A 24,947-nucleotide genomic window follows, 5' to 3' on the forward strand; every position below is an offset into this window, starting at 1 on the left:
GATTTTTTTTTTTGTTGTCCTAAGAAAATATTGTTAAAGATTTTCCTTTTTCTTAGAAATTTTTTCTTCCTCTCTTGGGAAGAAATATATAAAAAGGCTGGGGGGGGAAAGAAAGAAAAGAACGCTCTTTATTGAAATTTAATTGAAATGTAGGTTAATATTTCTAGTTCTCCCACGTAGCTCTAAAAAAAAAAAAAATCTGACATTTTCTGTGAGTAGCTTCATAAGTCTCCTCAGAGAGAAGTAACAGATGAAACCTTCACCATCTAGAACTGGAGTAGTTGTGTGCTAGACTGAGTGTCTACCTCTGCTCTGCTCGTGTTGCAGGCAAGCATGACCAATCACCTACTGTCCGCAGATCTCGGTACTGCTTAAGAGCTGGTGTCTTGACTTAAACGACAGTTGGACTTTGCTCCAGGTTATCTGGGCTTTTTTTGCAGTTTTATTAGTAATCATAATATAAACCAGGATGTTGTGAATTTCCTCGAGTGTTCTGTTGTAACCATTTATTTGAGAAACAGCATCAATCTTACCTGCATAAAATCTGTGGTCGAGGAAGAATGTTGGCTTGATCATTTTAAAAAGATAATAGCCTTGAAAATCAGCCGGAGACTGAGACCAGCCCCAGGATTTGCAAAGCTGCTTGATTTTCAGCATCACATACCTAGAGTTGAACAACCTAGTTGTGATCAGTTCTCTCTATGCTGTTGGAGATGCAAGACCTGATGCCAAGAAGTGGTGTTTTTAGGCAGTGAAAGATGATGTACCCTTAATTTTAAGCACTTCTGTTGTCCTATTGGGGGGAAAAAAAATCATCATTTTTTAAAAAGCTGTAATAAACTCCTGTTCAGAACAAAGCTCAGCTATTGTGCAGTCTTATGGTATTATGTGTCTAACCAGGATTTGGTTCTTTTGGGTACATAAATTGCAATGTCAGAACTTACTTAGGTAGCCATCCAGAACATTCATATGTATTAAAACCACTAAAACTCATTAATATGAGAAGTGTTTAGCTGCAGTAGAAAGGGAGGGGTGGAGGGAAGCTGAAGGTACTACTAATAAGTTCCTAAAGCTACTTGAACAAGGGAGTGGTGACTACTTGAAGCTCTTCAGCATGAGAGAAATATTCAGAATGAGAATAACCCAAAAAATAGTGCTTGGCAGCACTATTTTACAGTAGGAGTCAGTGATTACAACCTTTAAAAGCCAGAAATTGATCTGAACAGGTTAAACTGTACTTAAGCTTTATTTTTAACTCTCAGTTGGATAAAGATCTGACATGCTGAGTTAGTCTTTGTCCAAGTGTCCTGAAGATCAACGGGATGCTTTGAAAGGGAGGGTAACCAGCATACCACACCACCATTTGGTCCTCACTGCTGGACGTAGTACAATTACTGTTAATTACAACAGATTTAGAAGCAAGGAGTTACCTTCCCCTGAGGAGGCAATGATAGCCCACTTCTGCAGCTTATTCCGAAGATTTGCTGTGGTTCAAGGAGCTCAGCTGTGTCTGTATGAGCACTGTGTGTTTCAAAAGCAGTTATCCAAAGGGTCAAGCACCAACAGCTTCCACAGAGTCCAATCTGAATTTAAGTGCATGTTTGGAAATTAATTTCTTAACATGTCCATCCTTCTACAGCATAATCAGTGTTAGCACACAGGCAAAGCTTGCACTTTCTGTGTGGAAAAGAATTGGCATGTTTAACAGCAGCATTAAGAGCAGATAAAGGACGAGGTGGGTGGGTGGGGAAAGTAAGTAAGTCCATCACTCATGGGCTTGTCAGGACTGCCAGAATATGATGGTTTACGTTACTGCCATAAACACTGAAGTGGATAACTAACTGTGGCAATTCAAGCCTCTGAAATGTCATTTTGTCAACTTAATTTTCAGAAATACAATTTGAAATGGAAGCAGTGCTCCAAACCATACAGCATGTTTCCGAAGGGCAGTCTGCACAGCCTGAACTCTCCATGTGCAAAGCTGGGTGGTAAACTCTACAAAAAGGTTGGTGGTACAGACCTTTGTCAGGCTACTTCCCAACTCTCAGATGTGGGTAACTAACTTCCCTTTGTTCTTTTGTTCTTCAAAGATCAATGCAAACCTTTATTTTCTATAAATAATTTAATAAATACTTTTGTTTTACAATGATACAACAAGTAACAAATTCATAGCAAACGAGTCACAGAGAATTTAGGATCAGTATACTTTAATAAGGTATCAGTGTCAAAATACATTTCCTTATCAAGTTAAAGTTCCCATACAGTTATAATATTGTCAATAAGAATTCAGCAATATAGATTACGAAATAATTATGATAAAAAGTATGATTAATATTAAGACATGGAATATTTTTTCAGAGTGTTTTAGTAAACTGTTAGGGTATAACATTTTTAATGCTGAAACTACACAAATAAGAAACAAGAGCAGTATTCAAGTGTCTTTAATCCTTGAAGCCTTTAAGTCTTTGCCACTGCAAATCTGTCAAATCTGGTTTGCCAATTTTCATCCGATTTTGATGCTTACAGTGCATTTTTTCCACACAGCAATAATTTAACTTTAGGAATAGATTATTTTTGGTATTAAACTCCTGAAAGATTGCCTACAATAGGGACTATAATATTTTTTTTACATTATGTACCAATAACAAAACATCTTCCGCTTTTCTAAGTATGTGTGGTTAAGATTCACTTAACACAGCAAACACTGAAGTGCTCAATGAACCCAAGGCTCCCTCTCTGCAAGTGTCAGTGCAAGATATAAAGCAATTTAATAAACTAGGCTTCAGCAGAATCAGAAGTCTCAAAAGAATATATCTTTGTTCTAAATTTCTGGGCCAGATTTTTACCTTTTGTACATTGCCACTGTTCCATTTTCTTCAATGAATCTAGGATGATCTATACCAGTGGAGGAAACAAGATGGTATATCCCAACATATATCTAGGTCTGTATGTATTTTCCAGTCAGAACTGTGCACCTGCCTTTTATTACTTTAATATTTTTGCTGTTTAAATATGTTGTAATTTAAACTTTCAAATCCATTTGCCTTTGAAAATGTTCAAACTCTTATTTTTTTAAATATGTGCATGACAACTGAAGATAGTTGTAAAGGAGCTCTGAAAATGTCTGGCTGCTTTTTAATGACATTTCAGCTACTGATTAAAGTAAGGCAAGTAAAAATGAGAGACCTGCGTGCCACCTATTCCTCTTACTACAAAATCCTTAATTATTTTTGTCCACTTATAACTGAATTAGCCTAATATACTGGGAAATGCTACTTTAACTTTTAGTTTTCATGATTCAACACTGCAGTTGCATTGCTGGCTAGCATGTAAAATGAAAAAGGCTAATATTAATCAGAGGTGTTAGTACTGGCCGCTGGTCAGATTCCCGAAACATCAGCAACACTATAACAAATGCTACTAGTTCTAGCAGAAACAGTTCTTAAAGTTGTTGTGTCCTAGATATAGCAAAAGTACCAAGAGATGATTAACAACTGACCCAGAGAGAAATTAAAAAAAAAAAACAAACCCAAAACAAAACCAAACCAAAACCAAAACTGTTTTGTGTAAAAAAATAAAAGGAACAACAAAGAACAAAATAAGAAACCCCAACACAAATGAAAACACAGGTCTAAATCCTCCACTGGAGTAAATCTGTAGGACTCCCTTGGCTGTAGAGCTAAGCCAGGTTAAGGCAGCTGAGAATGTGTTTTGCTTCTGAGGAAAAAAGCTTACAACGTGCAACTTTCACAGATACCCACAAACATTGCAGTTCACCATTCACATTTCTTTCAACAAAGTGTATAAAAAAATGAAGGGAAGGGGTTGGGAGAGGCAGAAGGCTGGGATTTTTCCTTGGTATGCTTTTCCAAAAGTTATGAAAGTTACAACAGGATAAATGCTGGAAAACAGAAAGACTCAAAGGATTTCAATTTGGCAGATCAACAAAAAACTGTGGTTGGAGATCAAATTTGTTTCATCTTTGGCAATAAAAATAAATCTTTGCAGTACTGCAGCCAAAGTATCACAAGGTGAGGCATTTACACCACAGCTTTTTATTAGCATGAAATTTAAAGAAAATTTCAGAGTATAAATTACAAGGAATGAGATAAGGGGAGGGTAATCAAACTCTTTAAACAATACTTTAATTGCAATAGAGAAAATACAGTAGATGTATTTCTTTAATATGAATAATAAAGTGAGTAACTTCAAAAGGCCACTATTTGGTAATGTGGACAGGTTCAATATCTAAGTAAAATCCTGTAAAAGTGTATTGGTATTAGAAATTGTCTACTTGCAAAAATATATTTAAAAACTGAAGCTGTTTTGAACAGTATAGGCCACGGACTATTGCAGGATTGCTCAGGTTGCCTGGTCCAGTGCTCTCAGCAGTTCACTGCCCTGCAGGAGCGTAGAGCTGCCCAAAACAGGGACATTCACCTCACAGTCATATCTTGTCAACTCAGGCAACAAGTAGGGTTCAAAGGAGGGTCCCAGCAGACGACTGGTCATACCTGGAAGAGATTAGTGAAGTAAGTCATAGTGCTGAGACCAGAGAGAGGTCTTCTTTCCTCCTTCCCTGCATCTGTTTATACCACTTATAATTTAATTTTGTGTTTATGTCAGTGTGCCTCAAACCACCAGCAGTTACAGGTTCAGAGCAAACCTATGCATCTCTCTGCCTTAAACTGTTAGAAGTGTGTCACACAGACAAGTGCACCTCCACCTCCACCTCCACCCCCAATTTAGAGAAATCTGAGAAAAATTATACTGGTGCAGATGAGGAAAGCTGTAGTAAACAACACAGTTTCTAAATTGACACCCACTCCCCTTATATATTAAAAGGGAGATATATATTTTTATATATATCTATATATATATATATATATCCCCTTTAATTGTTTTAACTTTTAGAAGGCATGTGTTAAGACTCTAACCTACAAACCTCCCATATCAATGCTACAGTGAAGTTGTTTAGTACAATTTAATGAATTCCATCACAAGAGTATGGATGGAGGATGACTGGACCTCTGAGGTAAAAATGTATTACATTTAATTGAAATTAAGGGCAAAAATAATTTTTCCTCATATATTACAAATGTAAATATTGAAGTTTCACACTAAACAACAGAACTAATTTTTCAGTCTATGAAGCAATGCATATTTGGTTCTTGGTTTACCACTCTCCTCCATATTTTTTTAGGCATTTTCTTTCATGGAATTAGTAGTGGAACTACATACCAACACCTTCCAGTTTCTGTATTTGACAGCTCTTACCTGACGCTTTATGAGCTGGCGGGACAGTATAGTCCTGATAATGGGAACTGTAAAACAGAGGGGGAAATGCTCCTGCTTTCAGATTCTCATCAGGACTGCCACAGGTGGGTTGTTGTTGCTGCTGCTGCAGTTGATTTATTGGTTGGCTCAGACCTCTTGAGTTACAGACAAACTCATCTGATTTACATAATAGGGAAAAAAAAAAAAGAAAATAAATTAAGCCAGTGTAGTAATTATAGTAGATAATACTAACTCAAAGCAAAGTGATACTCAATGTGATGGTCACGCAGCGTAGGCATACCTACATCTTGTCACAAAGTAAGTCCAGAAACAGCACTAGCTCTAGAAGTAGTATTGCACCCAAGATATGCTTGTGTAAGGAAACACAGTGTTGTAGAGAGAAATGTTATATCAGTTCTAGCTCTGATATGTCCACACCTTGGATCAGCACGAGGTAAACTCATCTCCATTAAGCTGATCTCTTTTACCTCCACAGCAAGGGTGTGAACAGACATGAAACCATCTACCTGGTAGTTATCAAATGACTCTTACATTATTCAGCTCTTACTGATACAATCTGATCTTTAATTTTAGCTTGGTGTAGTATTTACAGAGCTTATTTACATTTCCTTTTGAAAGAGTTTTTGTTTCTATTCAACCTGTCTTAAAATTGTGTTTCTATATGTAACATTGCAAAACCACTTTCTTCTGTCTTACCAGTAAGAACACTTGTGCTGAGAGACTTCTTCTCTGTAACCAAGGAGCAGTTTTCCCCTTTGAGAAATTTCATTCTCTTCCACATTAGGTGAGATGGGTTAATGACGGATGGATCTCCCTAGAATGTGAAGAAAAGCAAAACAAATAATTACACTGATGACCATGGTGAGTCCAAAGCTATGAAGGAGATGTATTTCTTATGATTACCGCACTCAGCTGGTGCAACGCTTGTTCTTCATAATCCAGTTGTCGCTTCAGTTTCAAACTGTTAGACAGAGCAATTCTTGCCGGGTTTACATCTATGCCTCGCTGCACAAAAGCATCCAGGGGCCTGTGGAGAAAAGATGTCTTGATGAGTGAGCAGGGAGGCAAATCTAAACCATCTTCTTCATTTATACGGATTTTTCTTTCATTTAAAGACATTTAAGGTGTCTTTGACACATGACAGTGGACAGACCTCAAACATCAAATGTTTTTATGTACTTCTGTTAGTCATCCTACAAGCTTTGGAAACTTTTGACTTTTGGGATCAAAGAGTAATGAAAGTCAAGCATAAACACCCTCTGGGATCTCCAGGCAGACATAAAAATGCTGTGGAAAAGAAAGTCTTGCAATTTTTAAGGATAGGATTTTGAAAGCCACGCCTGTCCCCTTGCTTTGCATACTAAATATGAATACAGAGGTTACTGTTTGGGGACAAAGCTTCTCTTTCCAGTCGCATATTCAGACACCGCCAACAAGGAATCCCAGAAAGCAAACTGCAGGCAAACTGCACAGCTCCATGTTTTAAAATGACCATTGCTATTTTCCATACTTCCTGAATGTTTTAGTGTGACCAACACCAAAGACCAAATGAGCTACAGAGAAACTTCTGGCTATGACAGGAAACTTCTAGGACTGTATCCTCCGATCTAAATCTCATTGCATACTGTTCACATATGTAAGAAAGCAAACAAAGCGAGGAAGGGTAGTAGGAAAAAGTCTGTAGTTTTAACTCTTAGTTGTAGTATTTACCTATGCCAATAGTAAATGTACTGTCATCCCTCCCTCTACCCTGTTTTCTGTTGTGCAGAAAATATATGCTAGGTAAGAAAGTACGCATGGGTCCCAGCTTACTGCTGGACCAGTAAGCCTTTTTTCTTAAATGGCATAATTCAAGCAGGCTTTGGAAAATTACTGGGGTAATTTTTACCTGATCAACAGGAAATCCATTCATGCATCCTTACAGGCAATGAAAAATTAGCCCACTTCTGCTTCCACCAGACCAGCTGCCACTGGCAGAACACCACACTAATTTCCCCAGAGATGCAGTCTGATGCCTATCAAAACAACTTATTCCAGCTGAATTGAGAAAAAGAATTTTTCAAGATTATGGCCTCCCTCATCCCTCAAAATCTTTTCTGAGTAAAACAGTTATACCACAAAAAAAATCTTTGTTACCTTTTTTTATATATGGGCATGCTTGGAGAATGTAATGGTGGCCCTGAGGAGGAACTTGATAGGGATCCTGAGTATTTATTCATGAGTCTCCATTTAGCAGGAACATATTCTAATGGTGGATCGGGTGGCCACTGGGTGTTTGGTCTTCCTCCCATTGAAGACAGGGGAGTGCTGGCTTGGTCATGGTACGGTGGCAGTGATGACCTGCTGGCATCGCTGAAGAATACCGACAGGGACCCGTGACCAGGGTTAATGTTTTTATTTGATAGCTGTGGGCAATATTTCTCTGGGAGGAACTGATTCTGTGAAGGAGAAGCAAGGGGCTGGAAGATGGTACTCATGCTACTTAGACTCTGCTGGGTATTTTGTGCACTTTCAGAGAGAGGACGTTCTTCTTGGCAGATTGGGCTGAGCTGGAAATCTTCTCCATCCATAGGAATGTAAGGAGCCAAAGTTTCAAGGTCCAGTTCATTGAAGTCAGTCTGCTCAAAGATAAAGTAAGTTCATAAAGAAACTAGAAGTTAGTTAATAGTAGTTGTGGCAGTTAGTGTGATATGGAATACTAGTAGAAGTGAAACTGAAAAAAAATCACTGTATGCCAAATTTACCTACGTGAATCTGGCCAGCTCCTATTCAAAGATGTCTTATTTCTATGACTAGCATACATGTTGATCCTATCAGCAGCAGCAAAGTAAGACAACGAACTAAAGAAAAAAAACTCCCACAGAAGCAGTATTAGCTAAAGCAGCTTGCATGCAGCCTGCAACATCGCTGTGATCTGAAGTAGATCTTGTGTTTCATTACACTTTGAATAACTTGTCTGCCGAGACTCTGCAACATGTGGCATGTAGTTCAACCTCAGGCTTTTTTGTGCTCAAATAGAAAACACAGCTCTCTCATAATCCAACTACCTGAAAAAAAATGTGTCTAAAAATGCAAAAGCTTTAAAAAATGTAGTTGGAAGGACAGTATTGCACTTCAGTCTTTACTGTTTTTTTTCCCTTGAAGGACTAGTCATATTTAAATTAATTTCTCTTGGTGTTTGACCAGAGTTGAAGAGAGAGGGAAGTCAATGTTGGCCCACCAGTCAGCTCATGACAGAGGCACTTTTCTAACACTCATTTTTCCCACCAAAGCTGCTGATACAGTGGGACACACCTGGGCAAGCAGATGCTACATCTAACAAAACTGAAGTTTGCGCATGTCAAGTCTTGCGCTGAGTTTGATCCCGATCCACATTCTCCTTCTGTCTGTCCACTCTTTCTCTTGCTTTCATTGCTATTTCTGTGTCCAGACTTAAATGAAATTTCCTCAGGACTTGGACTACAACCTAAGTCTGCAAATTGTACCAGGAAATTGAGGCACCTCATTTGGGCCTCAGTCACCCCAAACTTTTCACAGGACTAAAAGAAGGAGATGAGTGTAAGGTCTGAGCTGCCAGCCAGCAACGCCTGTTCCTTTCTCTTAACTATAAAGTATAAGCTCTTAACAAAGGCATTTCAGTTAAGTATCTCAAGTTAGGTGGGCTGAATCAGGCCTACACCTTTTATTCACTAGCTCAACTGATGTAATGTTATAACAGTGGAGAACTAAAGGAGTTATTTATAGAGGGAATTTCTACACTTACACCCTGATTAGAATGCAGGAAATGGAGACTGTATGTAACTTTATGTGCAAGTAATTGTCACATCTCTGAAATGCTTCAAGAGGTAAGAATATAACCACAAGGACAGTTTTCATTTTGTAGTTAAAGGAGATATGTGCTATGAGGGGCATTCCTTTCTCATTCTGATGTTTTGCAAGAATTAGTTTATTTATATTTTGTTCTAGAAAGGATGTTTACTTGCTAGTCATTAGGCCAGATTAAAAAAAAATAGGTCAGATTTTTTTAAAAATTGCTGCTGCTTATATTCCTTATCCAGTCTACAGAAGCTTCCAAATTCTGAAAGCTCTCTGCTGCTGCTTCTTTCTTATTAGCAGTGCCACCACAGTGACACCCTAAAGCACTTGTTTCAGAGTTAGGAATAGAAATTTACACTCCAGCTTTTTGAAAGTGCATGTTTTTGTTAGTGTTGTGCATCAAAGCTTTAGTGTATATGTGCAAATGTAGTTTGCATGTTATATCATGATATCTGCGAATACAGCATGCATCTGTACTACCTGGCTTTTGGAAGAGATATTAGTTACTTACCTGGGAGGTGCACTGACTTTTTGATTCTGTGTCCATGGCAAAAAGTTTTTCAATCACCTCAATCTTAAAATCTTCATCCACAGAACTATAATAATCTCCTGGGCTGCTTGGCTGCACAGAAATAAGAATTTGCTATAAGCAGAAAGACAACCACAGATGGTGGTTGCCATCATGCCATTTATATGGTACTATTCAGTTACAGACCTTTCCTGTGAAAAGCAAATGGCCAGACTGTATATAGTGTCCTCAGAACCCAAAACTCTCTGCTTCTATTGTATCCTTTCCTCCAACACAAGATTACTTTTACTTGTCACTACAAAACACAGGCATCCAATAAAGGAACCTAGTTGTCTTCTTAAGTTAAATGTTTCTTGGCAAGTCAGACCAGGAACATGAGATTAAATATTAAATATTTCTGTCAAGAATGGAGGCGCTTAGCAATACCTCAATGCCTTTCTTAAGATTAGACATCCTCTAGTAAAGGCTGGCTAAGAGTTGTTCCAGGTCTCGGGGGCAACACCCTGAAACCACATTCATTGTTTCAGTGGGGAGCTCCATGGAGCTGGTCTCCAAATCCTGAGTTGGGTAAGCATCCTGAAGACTATAGCCTCTAGTTAACAAACAGAAAGAGAAGGGGTGTGGGGCGATGTTGCTAGTGGCCACACTATTTTACACTGGCTCTTTATTTAAGGCTAACTCCATGAAAGATGGTAGCACATTCTTCTGGTAGCTGTTACATAGGTTATAGCAACTACTGAGGGACAGCTGGGAGAAAATGAGGATTGCAATGTAAAGGCAGGATATAATTCCCATTTGATGTTTTTGCTGTTGATGCTTAAGATATATGCAGTATAGGAAGGGTATAGATCCACTGGGCCTTGTTAATAAGCAGAGACAGGACTGGTAACATGAAAACATCATCTACATATATTGATGGGACTTACATACAAAACATAACATGCTTTTTTTTTAAAAAAAAAAAGCTCTTCTTACCGTGGAACAGCTACTGTTGCTGCTTGCACTTGGAGTACTGCTGCCAGGTGCAATCTGAGGCATTGTAAAGGATGGTATTGTCAGTGTTTCACCTTGAGCAGCGCGGCTTTTCACTTCCACTGGCCATGCTTTGTTTGGTGGCAAAACAGCACTGGTGAAGGCAGGGGCTTCCTCAAACTTCTGTGTCCCTGCATAGAGTTTTAACAATATTAATGGATGCTTTTAGGTTGTTCTGTGTTATGATATAATTGCAGCTATTCATTGAAAGTAAACACTGTTCCTAGTTGCCATGACAATAAGTTGGCATAGACTTAATGCATGTTGTTTAGTCAGCAAGAAAGCCTGATTCTGCTCCCATTCACAGAAATTTTCCACTGGTGTGAGCACGTGGGCTCTTACAGCCATTGCTCCTGGTTTGTACACACAGCAAACACACCTTGTCTATTAAAGTTTCTAAATGGAGGCTCACATGTGGTTCTTTGTTGCACAAAAAATTATTTATACAAATACTAACCAAAATCCAGGGAAATAATGGCATCACCAGGCGTTGGTGCCAGCTGAGCAAGTTCCTCTGGTTCCTCCTTTAACTTAGTAAACAAGAAATCGCTCTTCTCTGTCCCGCGGATGCTGCTCTCATAGGCAGTGCTCATTGTCAGCAGGTGAGGCTTGAAGAGTGATTCCGTTTGGTCCATGGAGAACACAACATCGTTCTTCTCAATTTCACTAACAAGAAAATAGGTTTTAGACATTTTATACTCTAAAAAAAAAAGATGCTGGTTATGTAGGCAGTACAAACTCTCTAGAGCTGGGGCCTGTACAAGTGTTTTGGCCTCTCTTGGTCACAGGCCAGGCTCTCGACAGGCGAGGCACGGTTCCAGCGTTGCTGAGCACCACCATCTCGGATGACGCAGAAAGTGTGGTCAGGACTTCTGTGGGAATATTCAGGGCTTTGTTGCTCTGCTTCTTAAAGGGATGTAGTAGAGGCTACAATGACCCAGACTCAAGTAAGTATTTCCTACTTTGGTCCTAGATGGGAGCCAAAAATACTTGAGTTTTGCCAGACAGAGGCGAAACTCCTGATTGGTTGTGATTTGAGGCGGTAAACAGCTTCTCCTAGCAACATAAGATACAGTTACTACTTAATTTTATCTCTCTGTCACAGCATTAGAAAAACAAAACACATTAGCTGTTCTGTTACACAATACAATCTTCAGGGCAGGCTTTATACTCTGTTGTATCAGCAGTGCAGCCACGCTGCGGAAGGGAAAGGCTGTGGTGTATTTCGACAGTGTGTATGGGAACGGGCATGCCACATTTTTCATCGATGTCTAACATCAGTAAACAAGACTGAACAAACATGACTAAACTGATTTCAGAATAACAACACTGAATAAATAGACCCTTCAAAAGCTCCTCTGATTACTGCATTTCTTCCAGCACATGAATCCATACGTGGTTTTTCTGTCCCGTACAGCTTACCTCAGCACATAGTTGACACAGACGATACACTGAGGCTGGAGGTTGCGCGTATTGTAAATCACCGTTCCTTGAGTCTCCAGCCATACGTATCCACCGTGCTTGGCAAGCAGGCGGTACTGGCCCGTCACTACTTGACCTTTTGTACACACTGAGAAAAGGGAGGAGAGAGATATAAATAATGCAGCAGGACAGGAACGCACAAAATGCAACACTTGTTTTAAATAAACCCGCTTCTGAGTTTTTCATTATGCAAAACTGCACAGAGACATCTATTAGCAAGGATGCTTAACTTTGGGAAAATTCAGCCATTTCAAATATAAAAGGGGCTGTTCCTTTGAGGTTTCCAGGCAAGATTGGAAATTTGAGTTCCGGCATTTGAGTTCTTGAGATGGTCTGAGTATTCAGATCAGAGAGTGTTATTTTTAAAATTTAATATAAGATGCCAACTGCCCCCAAAATAATGCCTGCTGACTGCGTGTTTCTTGAGAGTCCGTGTTCTCGATGTGCCTCAGTTTGGGCTCCCAAGTTGATTTGTAGAAAACTGAATTTGCTTAGGAAACTATTTAATAGTTTACTTATTTAGGTGATGGATAAGCCTGAGAGTCAGATGATTTCAAAGCTGTACTCACAAAAAAAAACCCCCCAAACCCCTCATTGTTCAAATCTATACCTATCTCTTCATACCTTTGAGTCAGGAGCTGGAGATCTCAAGACCACAAATAAAGTGACGGTGTCACTAGCACAGCACTGGTCGTAAGAGGCTGAAGAAGTAATATCTTTTGATACTTAAAAGAGTATCAAAATTAAGAATGGTAAATTGGACTATTTTGCTTAGGAGAAAAAGGGTGAAATCTCCCCCCCACCAAAAATTCTCTAATATTTGAAGAGAATGAGTTTTCAGTATGGAGCTTTGGACTTTTGAGATGTAAAGTTTTATCATGTCCTGTCTGTTGTAAATCCTTTCCTAAAAGCAATGGATATTGTCATGCAATTCACAGTTGTCAGTTAAGGAAAAATACTGTTGATCAATGGCAATAAAATTGGGCTGGAGTATGCAAGCAGTACTCGCACTAATAAGAGTTGGTATTTGTAAGCAGATGTAGTTGCACGGGGCAGCAAAAGTGGGAAATGGCCAAACTAAATGTCTGACCACACTGGCACTCTTTCTTTCCTTTTAAACAACTTTTGTGCCTGAAGACAGTATGCCAGCAAACTAATGCCCTAAAAATATGGAATTTGACTCAGTAAGGCTGGAAACTTGATTCTGCAGTCTTTGTACAGAAAAATTCCTTGTGAATATGGCCATTAACAGAAGCTATTTATTGTCAGTCTCTCCTACATCACCACCATACAAATGTACAAATCCAGGCCTGTGAAATGCAACAACTGTTTTGCAGATAATTGTTGCTGTGTTCATCCTTCTGTCTCTGAACTTTGTTTGTTTTCTTCCTAGGAGTATTTAATCATCCTTCATTTAATTTATTTAGACGAAGTAGAACATTACTTTTATTGATTAAATACTTCTGGTGGAACAAAATCAAAAGGCTTTCATTTCAAAGTGTTTTAGTGTCTGGACTGTTCTGCTCTGCTTGTGAAACATAATTACACTGCTTCCTAATCATCAGCTCATCAATAAGAGTCACAGTGTAGGCGCCTGTTACATTACAAAGAAGCTTTTTACTGCTTTAATCTTTTTTATTATTATTATCCAAAGCATGTCATGTTCTGATATAATAAAGGACAGCACAATCCCTCTGTGGGGTAATCTCATAAATTACTAATACACTTGTAACTGCTGACCTTGTTATGAACGCTACATTTAAGGTTCTGCCTTCAGAGTGAACGTCTCTTTTTTTTTTTTTTTTTTTTTGTTTTAGGTATACATTACCTGTATCTTTACAGAATTAGTAACATCTCGGTGAAACAGACTCCACTTACACTCCTTATCTTTGGGTGGAGAAAGGGGGAAGGCAGGGATGAATTTAATTGAGCAGAAAATTTGTTTTTTAATTGCTGAGACACTTGAGAATGTGATTCACTTTGAAGGCTTGTTGAACTTCTGCTACGTACTACCAGTGGCAGGTCCCAGGTGGTGACAGTCAGCTCCCCACTGAAGTCAATAGCAAAGTTCCCACTGGCTTTAATGGCAACCAGACCAGACTCTACATGGAAGCGATTATAGATTATTAATCGCTGAATTCGAAAATACAGCTCTGCAGTCAATCTTTTGTGTAGATTTATGTAACAAGACAGAGATTTTCCTCTTGCTTGCATAACATGTGAAAAACTGTGTATACTAAATACTGCCAAATGCACTCTAATCTTCCATTTGATGGTGACTAATTAAGATTTTCATACTCTATACGCAACTGTACTTCCAGCCAAGAACACAAACACTGTTGTGGCTTGTTTAAATGTGACGTTGTTATTTCACCTCAAGAAAATAAAAACCAAACCAATCCTGCAGTACAGTAAAACTGCAAAAAGCATGATTTATCACTAAATTAGAAAGAAAGAAAGAAAGAAAGGGAAGGACTTCTGCTTCTAGCCAAGAGACTAATCTGAGGTTTTTCTTCCTCTCTCTCTCCAAACTTCAGTCTCCTTCCTCTATTTCCTATGCATCTTTACAACGCTAAATGGTTGGCACTGTCAGAATTGATGACTGTATTATTGCATGAATATACGCAGCATATTTCTAATAAAAAATATTGTTTAATAAATACAAGTGTGCTGAGCATGGATTTTGAGGTGGATATTTCCACATATAAATGACCATGGCCAGGAAGAACTAATAAGATCTGTATAGCTACGTGCTAGGAAGAAACAGTAAGTTCTGTATAAGCTGTGTACCTGCTTGGTTACCCTGTGCATTAGACAGCATCTCAATGGCACACATTATGAAATCTAAGGATTGCTTATTCAGAGGGCTTATGTGTGTTTTCTCAAGTCACAGCGTGCTGTCATTTTGCCTTCATGGTTGTCCCCAGTTGGTAAGAAGCCTGACTGTCCTAGAAGACACGGGAAGGATTTATCTTAGAAAAACTAAAGGGATCAAATTTGCTGGTGATGGAAAAGCTGGTGGTTCTGTTGTGGGCAACAGCATGTATCACAGCACAGGCTTTGGTCCTGTGCTTCCAACAGTAAAGATCATACATGCTGATCCTGTGCTATCATAAACACTATGGAACAGTTTGATCCTAAATATTTATAACCTGTGCAGTGCACAGTGCCTTGAGCACTTCTGCTGGAATAACTCACCCCTGTAGACTTTCTCTTGCCTTCGTTCTGCTTCTCAATGAGACCTTATGCTCAATAGCAAAAGTTGGTAGGACACAGCCCTTTTCAGAAGGCACAAATGGCATCTAGACATCCACTCTGCACTACAGGAGGTGAACTGAATTGCTAGAATGACGAACAACCTCAATCAATGCCTGGTCAAGGTGGGTACTAGAAACTCTCCAGAAATCTTTACACGGACAAGTCCCAGCTCAGTGGTCCCATTTAACTAACTAGATAGGGATAACCAACAAGGGCTTGTTCTGTTTCCTATTACCAAAGAGATTGCCAGCTCCTATTTCACCCTCTCACTGGTGTCCCATGCTTAGAAATGCAAGTCAACAATTCCAAGGCAAGAGTGCAGCATGCCCCCTGATTCCTAAGGATGACTCTCGATAGCCCAGCACCAGATACAGACTTCCTATCTATGAATATCACTAATTCCTTTTCACTGTTAAAAACATGAACATATTACTTAAGAAACAATTTTAACAAATACATTCCCAGACAACTCTCTGTAAGTATGGTTTCATTCCTTTTTTTTTTTCTTTCTTTCTTTTAAGCAGCTCTGGAAACAGGATGATTCATACCAACACTGTTTTACAGCACCCAACTTTAATCACTGCCAAGCAGTCTTTCAAGTAACATTACAACTCAAAACTATCCTGAATCCTTGCCATTGGAGCTAACACATATTCCCTTTCCCTCTTACGGTCAGACAGTTGTTATTTGTTGCTACTTTTCTCTGGGAAGTACAGAAATACTTTCAGTAAGTCTATTTGATGGGCAATTCCTTATAGACATGACTTAAGTCATGGGCTTTTTCCTGAGGACAAGAGACCTTGATAACTACGAGGTGGGGGGTGGGGGTTTTGTTTTTAGCTTATGGACTGCTTTTTTTTTTTTTTTAATTAATAGAAAGAGCAGCAGCAGACATTTTAGTGATGTGTTGCTGAGAACTCTCCCAGTGGCTGCAATAGCCAAGGGTGGGAAATGGCATTTGCACACTAGTGCACCGTGCTGTCTCCAGCCAGAGCGCCAACTCTAAGGACAGAGACTGAAGATTTAAATCCAATAATTTTAAGACACTTTATGTGAGAGAGAGAGAGGAAGTGTAACTGTGTGGCCTGCTGAAGAGAGGAAGCAGATCTTGGATCTGATCTCTGCTCCCGGAATAATTTGGGTACTTTACATTAAAAAAAGCTAAAACTGGCAGTTCACATAGACCTCAGGCTAATGAGAAGCAGCTGTTCTGGCAGTATATATTATTTGTATAATGATTATCCCTTTTAGAAAGTCTTCTCGCACATCTGTTTTGAGTGGGGAAGATAGTTGTTACTTGGTAGCAGAAGACAGACATTAAAAAATGCACTGCAATAAGCTCTTCCTATTACCCTTTACAGTTGCTCTTCTTGCTGGGCCAAACAGCACGCCAGAAGGCTAATACCACCAGTAAAGACATTTCTTGCCAGGCTAATACTGCCTAACTCGGCTTTTCAAATTTTTAGCTGATCCTTGTATTATCACTAAGAGCAAGAGTGATTGTTCTCTCTACCATCCAGGTTTAGTTTTAATTATGGCAAAAACCAGACCCTCTGGAAAGATCATCAGCAGGTTTCAGCGAGACAAGCATGGTAACCTGTAAGCTTTCTTGCAAAGTGTAAATACTGTTCTCAGAGAATATCTGCACACAAGGTGCATTTGTATTTTCAACTACTCATTGAGGTACCTGAAAGCTGTTGCTTTATGTGCAAACTATGAACAAAAATAAGAATATGACTTACAGTTCTGGTGACTCTTGGTCATACTCTCCGAGTCCAAGGCATGGTAGAACTCATAGGCTGAACGGCCCAGCAGCTCTTCTGGATGGTATCCAATCAACTCTGTTATTCTTGATTAAGAGTAAAACAAATATTTAAAATCTGGTCGCCTTAGCCTTATGCTTATGTCAGCTCTAGCCCTTAGACTAACAGAATTAAAACCACAAAATGAGAAATTCTGAACTTCCAAACACATTGGGAGCTGTAGAGAACTTCTGATCACATTTGGAAATATTTCCATGTTCAGAATAAACTGCCTTTTATTATTACTGGAATAAAAATTCTTAGGGATGCCATTACAGGTGTTGCAAATTTTCCCAGGCCTGTTGCACAGTATCTCTTCTAGGTCTCAACTGGAAAACCATTGCTGACAAAGTTCTCAAGCTGTCCACTACAGGCAGAAACTCTCAACTACCATCCTTCAAAATCAAACACATGTAAGGGGGGTAGTGGTTGGCACCACCAGGTTTAAAAGTATGGTTACATTTTAAAAACATACATAAAAGGGTTAAATCACTACTTTGGGTATTGCATTTAATGAAATAAAAATACAAGGTGAGAAATTAAAAGAAAAAAAAAATCAGCTCTTCTACTTAAGTGTTTCTCAATTCTATGAGAACTTTAGCATATGGATTAGGTTACTTGGGTGACTAATCCACAAACTAAGTAGGATTTTACACAAAGGAAGCGATGATCTCAAAAACTACACTTTTTTTCAGAGCCTTTCTGAGTACTCGGGCAAGGCAGGATTTCTCACAAGTTCCTGAATAAATGAAAATAGGTCAAACTGTGCAGATGATTTTCTCTACTGAGGGTGTGGAGGAAAAGGGTTCTTTCTTCCTAAATTCAAGTTGAAATTCCCTCACACAAAACTTTACAGGACACATGGTTAGTTAAAAAAAAAATATAAAATCCTCTATATGCATTCAAAATCAAATATACTGTATCTCCTGGGAAAAGAAGTAAACATTACTGTTTTTCAAGTCAGCCACAACACTCTTGGATGCTTTTTCCTAGCTTTAAACTGGAAGAGGGGAGGTTTAGATTAGATATTAGGAAGACATTCTTCCCTGTGAGGGTGGTGAGACACTGGAACAGGTTGCCCAGAGAAGCTGTGGATGCCCCCTCCCTGGAAGTGTTTAAGGCCAGGCTGGATGAGGCTTTGAGCAACCTGGTCTAGTGGAAGGTGTCCCTGCTGATGGCAGGGGGGTTGGAACTGGATGATCTTTAAGGTCCCTTCCAACCCAAACCATTCTATGATTCTATGATTCAACTGCAATAACAACCTGTAATGTTGCAGAGAGCAGCATCAAAAACTGCTAAGATGTCATAAACCTTGAAAAGCTGCGAGGTTTGCAAAGGAATGGTCACATCTTGCAGCACATTGCTGCCATCAATGGTAGTGCCAAGGTTTTATGCATTGTAACTAACTCCCTTGGCAAAGCTTTATCTGCCACCACCACATTTGATCAGTGGTGTTGCTACTTTTAAGAGAGATCCTCAGGTTTGTGTACTCCCTGGAAGAAAAGCCTTGGCCCAGCCTTCCAGACACAAGCATGTTTTTACAAGATAGACCTATAAATACTGTAAAACAAACAGAGCAAGAACATGGCATTCATCTCCTGGATCCCCCTCCAGCAAGGAAGACCCATAAGATGGAGCTATTTTGTGTATATTTTGAACGCCAAGGCACTGAGTCAGTGCCTTTCCCTCGCCTCCACAGACCTGCATAGCTCATACCTCCAGGAATCTTGGTTTTGTCACTCTGAAAACTCCTCTCTGTCCTGATTTCCATGGAACGAACCTGGGTTTATAATGGTTTAACTGAGCAAAGACTGTAGGTGGGTTTTTTGGGTTCCCCCTAAAGACTTACTCTATGTTTACAGTTTTACACTTACAGTTAGACCAACAAAGGGAAAATTCTTGAATCAAGTTTCAAAGAGTTGCGTTTTTGACTCTCTTCACTGACAACCTTCTGAGCTTTTATACTGCAACTCCAGTCAAATCTGTAACTTTTCTCTGAAACCACCATCGATTTTTCTTTTTTAATAAAAGCAGAAGTTCTGATAATGAGTTGGTAGTCGGAGCTGAACCATCAGGAGAAAACACCAACTGCAGAGAAGCCCTAATAAAAGCAAGGCTCCCAAAATACAGTTGCTGCTTGCCTTTACACAGTCAGCTGGGACACACTGGTGTAAGTGGCATGGGGCTTCTGCCAGGACCAGTGTAAATACACAGTCTTTAAAAACAGAAACTATGGCCTTTGGCATATAATGGCATAGTATCATAAAACCATCCTGGTTAGTTTGGAGCTCATCACAAGGGAAAGGCTTTTAAAATTCAGGAAGTTGAGGATTTACTCTTAATCCAGTCATTGGGAGTTAAGAGCCGAGTAGGGGTTGAGTGAGGAGAAGGAAAATGAAATCAAGATAATGGGAAAAAAAGAAAAAAAAAAAGAAACATCATGTACCCAGTAGCACCAACGCAAATCCAAAGCCACATTACAGCCTTCATGGGTGTCAACAGTGGAACTGAGACAGTAAGCAAAAAACATGCATTACAGCAGGCTGAGGGAATCTTAACTTATCATATAGGAACTGCAGTCTATTCCAATCCTGTAATTCCCCTCTCAAATTGCTCCTCACTGATCAGTTCATAACAAGGGTGCTCACTATAAAATTACCCTTCTTGTCACTTTGTAGCATAGAACAACTTGTGGTGGGATCCTACTGTGATGATGTAAAATTTAATTAGAACTAATGTAATCTTGGATGAAAGTTAGCAAGTAGTAGGTTGATAGCTTTTTACTACAACCAACTAAAAAGTATACAGAGTGATAAAAATAAGTTATCAGAGAATTACCCACAAACCCCACAACACTGGTCAAATTCTAAACTAACACCTGGTAACAGTGAAATCCTAATCAAGAGTAATTGTTTTAAAATAGTTACTTTATTTAAAAAAATGGATAAACAGCCTCTATGCCCTTGTTAATTGATCTGTTAATCTGTCACCACTATTCAATTTCATAACATTTATCTTTAAACACTCCTGGGAGTGAAATGATTTTTAAAAAAATTATAGAATGTTCCTTTCTCCCATTGCAAAAAACCCTAGATCTGACTGACAGTGTTTCCTACATACATTTTTAAATACCACTATTTTATAGCAAACACCCCCTCTCCAAGAATTGTTAGCAGTATTGTTCCTTGGGACATGCACTGGCAGATCACGCCCTCCTTTATTCCCCCTCTGGTGCTGCTGACTCTGAAAAGGTTAAAAAAGGCTCCCAGGCTGCAGGCAGCGCAGGGCTGGAAATCAGATTAGCCAATTCCACGCTGCATTATGCACCAGGGCCCAGGCGGGCAGCTATCCCTGTCCCCATCACACCCGTCCCGTGACTCTCCCAAGACACTCACGGAAGAAGACTGGCCACAGCTGACAGCCTGAACAGCACCTGGGCCAGGAGGCAGCAAGTGCTTCAGCAAAGGTCTTTGCACTGACCTCACCTGAGCATCGCTTTGAGGTTCACCAGAGGTGCACCCTCCAAACACCATGTGCTTTCCACAGGAGCCTCTTAGCAATACAAAATGCCAAGGGAATACACAGAGGGCTAAGTGCAAAGGAAAAAGCATCCTACCGAGCTGTGAGGAGGAGGAGGAGGAGTACACAACTAAGAGAGTCACAGAAACTACGTGCCCCGTGGGACCAAAGGGTCATTTACGAAACCCGAGTCCAGGACACAAGACTTCTACTTTTGCTTAGACACCAGACAGAAAATTGCTCTTTGTGCAAGCTATGGAATGACAAAATTGGAAAACAAACTGTATGGTGGTTTTGGGTGCCATTCCTGCCATGGCAGGCTTTGTGTTTCCTTTGCATTTGTAAAAGTTAAATGGGTGCTAATTGGATAATAATAATTTTTGTTGAAGACGACAAGTGGGCTGAGAGACTGTTTATTCTCCTGTTAGCCACTCGTTTCTGGAAACACAAATACCTTTGGGGGAATCTTAATTTTGCCAGTCTGGCCCTTCGGTTTTCTGAGCTAAACTTGTCACCATGATGTACTGAGGTCAAAATCTCAGAAAACACATGAAAGAGGTGGGCAGTAGCCCTCTGCAGTAGTGGATCTGTCCCAACTACCGCTATTTAAATGCTTTTGAGGACTACTTCAGTTTCTCTTAATATACCCATTTCTTGGGATGTGGAGTAAAGGCAAAGTTTTGTGCTTAAGGGTACACAATGGAAAAACAAGTGATCTGAATCCTATTTCTAGATTTGTATAACTTAGCCCTACTTTATTTCTTTGAGACATGGCAAAATAAACAAAGCTCTCTCTTTCAAAGGCTACAGCTCCTAAGAGATGAGCTTTTTCAAGTGGTTTGTTTTTTCTTAAAATTGTGCTTTTCTGCCTCTTTATAGAGACACAAAGCTTTTTATTGTCTACCATTTCTTGAGTTAAAATAGAATGTAAGAACCGTCAGGACTGAGAAGTCAGGCTCTTTGTGAAAGACTGCTGTAATGTTTACTGCTCACAAAAAAAGAGCTGGGTGTATATTAGTCGGGCTGTGTGTGGACTGTGTGTGTGAGGGTGTGGATCTCTTAACAAAGTCTTTCTGTATTCAAACTCTTACCACGTTATTGAAGTTAAATTGGTCTTGACGGGAACAAACAAACAAATAAATTTATACTTAAAGCAGAATGAGTAAAGAAAGAAAGAAAGAGAGAGAGAAAGAGAGAGAGAAATAAAGAGAGAGAGAGAGAGAAAGAGAGAAAGAGACAGAGAAAGAGAGAGAGAGAAAGAGATAGAGAAAGAAAGAGAGAGAGAGGAAGAAAGAAAAGAGACACAGAGAGAGAAAGAGAGGGAGGGAGAGAGGAAGTGAGAAAGAGAGGAAGAGAGAGAGAAAAAGAGAGATAGAGAGGGAGAGAGAGAGAGAAAGAGAGAGAGGAAGAGAGAGAGAGAGAAAGAGAGAAAGAGAGAGAGAAAGAGAGAGAGAGAGAAAGAGAGAAAAGCCCAACACAGCCCCTGTGCCTTGGGTAAGGCACTCGGCCAGCCTGCTAGAGCAGGTGGCAGGGCAGCGTGGCAGTCCTGCCAAGTACCCACATTACCTCTTGAAAATAATTCATGGCTTCTTCTACTCTAACCCAGGCCAAAGAGAAAAATAAAATGCAAAATTCTGGGACCCCTATCCACTCCTTAGAGGGATGGCTAGCCTGGTCAGGTTTATCTGTCCTGCTAGGCAAAATAACTAGAGGGGTACATTGAAAACTTCACCTGTCCTATTCATTTGGTCTAAATCAAAGTTTCATTATTAACAAAATAAGTTGGTCATATTTTTTCTTAAAAATGGCATACACAAAAAGTCAGTTTTGCCAATCTTTGCGGATCTCTGGCTGCAGGTATCATGACTTCACCGTTATCTCCATAATGCATTTTCCCCCTGAGCAGGGATGGAGGGACAGGAGGTCCTTTCAAATGCTTATGTGCATCCTCACATAATTTAAAAATATTTCCCAAATATAGGTCAAATGGCAAACTGGCTTAAACCCTCATATGGGGCCCTGTGCCTGCATATTGCTGTTTTACTGGGACATAACTGGAAGCACAATACAATTCAGTTTTCTCTCAGTCGGGAACAGCCTGGATCCCACATGTAAACTCTTATTAGGAGAAACCTAACTGGGACCAACATTATTGGCATTGCATCTTCCTGCATCATCCTATTCCGAATCACCACATATCCTGCATCTCTCCTCTTTCTTCTTCAACTCTTCCATTAAAATGTTCCACTCAAGTAAAAAAGACTGTAACTAATTGGGTTTCTTGTAACTGGAAACAGACAGTTCCCCAAAGCAAGTCATGCCTTCAAAGTAATGGAGAACACAATCTTTTCAGCATGCTAGTGCCAGGAAACTGGCTTGTGACACAACCTCTGGAGCTGCCGCCTGCACATCTTGCTCTGTGCAGAGCAGATTTGTGTCCTTAGCCTTCCCTCCTCTCTTGCATGCTGCCCACAGCAATTATGGGCAAAGAGCGCTTCCTCCTCCCCTCTCCAGCACCCCAGAAAGGTCACAGGGATGAAGGTGAAAAGCCAGGGCCACCTCACCCTCCTTGCTTTCAAAACCCTGGTCCCCTCTGAAACACAGCATATGGTTTTCTTTTGTTATGTGTAAAACAAAAAGGCAAACCAGGACACTGAGACTGCACGTGCTGGGGCACCTGAAGTAGTTTGGGGTTTTTTATCAAATACAGTTTTCACTTTTGTTTTGTGGATTTTTTTGCTACAGAAACATATTGCTGCTATTTCTATCTACCCACAGCCCCCATGGCGCTGCATGGGAAGGTACATGGAGCATCAGCTCTGCCACCTAGGTAACAAAACTGCCTTCCTACCAAGTTGGACCTTTTTTTCTGACCAAAATATCCTCCCTGGAGTTCTTCCCTGCCAAAAAATCATTGTTCAGCTGAATTAAATCCTCACTTGAATTACTGAATTGTACCACTGATCAGCATTTCCGTATTACAGCTAAAATAATCCTTCCTGTAAACCACTTAGCCAAGATAAGTGGAGCAAGGGAACATTTTTCAGTTGCTCTCCAGGAACGGCTGAAGCAGGCATTTAACAGAACAACCTATTGTTAATATTTATGCCTCACAAACCTTTCTTTACAGGCTCATCACCTTGCAAAAGCTGGTTTAAGAATACAAATATATCCCACCTAACCACTGGCACACATATATAAATTATTTTTGGAAGGCAAAATATATGGGCTAGTGTCTCACATTTAAATGAGGGAAGGACAGTCTTGAGCCTGCTTCGTATCACATCTGTTGCATACCCTCCTGAGGAAAAGCCAAAAGAATCAAGGCACTTCATGTCAGCCAACTAGTTTTTGTTAAAGTGTTGAAAGGTAGCCAGCGTGTATTTTGCATGTTGCTTTCTCACAGACAGAGACTATGAGCTCTCCTAAGGAGATGACAGATGTGATCCTCATTTTCCTCAAGGATAAATTTCAGCTTCATGTACAAGCACAGCTCTTTTATACCCGCTTGAGCTTCATGCTGAAGGTGGATGCTTCCATTATTAAGGTCCAGCACAGCTGCCACTCATTAAGGTGCTGCCTCAGAAATCCTAGAGTTTCTCTAACTGAATGCTTCAAAAAATAAACACTTAATGCTCCCTGGAAGCAGACCTATCCACACCAGATGAACTGTAAAGGGGATACTCGGATGGCGGCAGAAGCCTGTGAGAGGAGGCACGCTGCGCTCAATATCAGCCCTGAACTGGAAAGCCACAATCTCTTCTTACAGAGCAACAACCTGTGTCAGCCCTGCAGCTTCACTGCAGAAAGGCCAGAGCAGGTTGAAAAGGGTTTAGGCATCTGACTGGCACATGCTGCTTTTCCTGCCCCCCCCGCCCCAGCCTGGATTTACATTCTCGGCATAAGCTGCTCCTTCAATGCAATTTGTCTAGCAGCACCAAATTTGATAAGGACAGCTGAGTGGTTTGCGTTTTTACGTGTCTAGTGAGAGAAATCAGCATCCCTCTGGGAGGGAAGCGAGAGTCCAGAGGATCTGCTGGGAAGAACCTGAAAGGTATGTGAGGTCTCTTCCTTCTGTGGCCTGGCTGGCTTTTTGCAGCTTTATCATAATCTCAATAAAACATGAATGAAACATCCAACCAAAACTATCTAGTAAAAGACATGCTGTTTTGTTGCCTGGTTTTAAAGAGAAATCTCCAAAATTCCTTACA

General features: G+C 40.0%; 1 protein-coding gene across 1 annotated transcript in view; it reads right to left on the minus strand.

Annotated features, from left to right (window-relative positions):
• Positions 1-4,053: 4,053 nt before the first annotated feature.
• The window catches only part of EPAS1 (endothelial PAS domain protein 1), a 41,789-nt gene continuing 20,895 nt past the window's right edge, over positions 4,054-24,947 (minus strand). Inside the window, exons 7-16 of the mRNA XM_029084764.1 lie at positions 17,158-17,264; positions 12,098-12,245; positions 11,133-11,341; positions 10,619-10,806; positions 9,626-9,736; positions 7,435-7,916; positions 6,202-6,325; positions 5,995-6,112; positions 5,278-5,454; positions 4,054-4,514 (exon numbers count right to left, since the gene is read on the minus strand). Of these exons, the coding sequence (XP_028940597.1) occupies positions 4,363-4,514; positions 5,278-5,454; positions 5,995-6,112; positions 6,202-6,325; positions 7,435-7,916; positions 9,626-9,736; positions 10,619-10,806; positions 11,133-11,341; positions 12,098-12,245; positions 17,158-17,264 (1,816 nt within the window). The 3' untranslated portion in view covers positions 4,054-4,362. The remainder of the gene's footprint in view (positions 4,515-5,277; positions 5,455-5,994; positions 6,113-6,201; positions 6,326-7,434; positions 7,917-9,625; positions 9,737-10,618; positions 10,807-11,132; positions 11,342-12,097; positions 12,246-17,157; positions 17,265-24,947) is intronic.

Source organism: Antrostomus carolinensis, unplaced genomic scaffold, assembly GCF_000700745.2.
Source record: "Antrostomus carolinensis isolate BGI_N321 unplaced genomic scaffold, ASM70074v2 scaffold4874, whole genome shotgun sequence".
NCBI classification, from domain to species: Eukaryota; Metazoa; Chordata; class Aves; order Caprimulgiformes; family Caprimulgidae; genus Antrostomus; species Antrostomus carolinensis.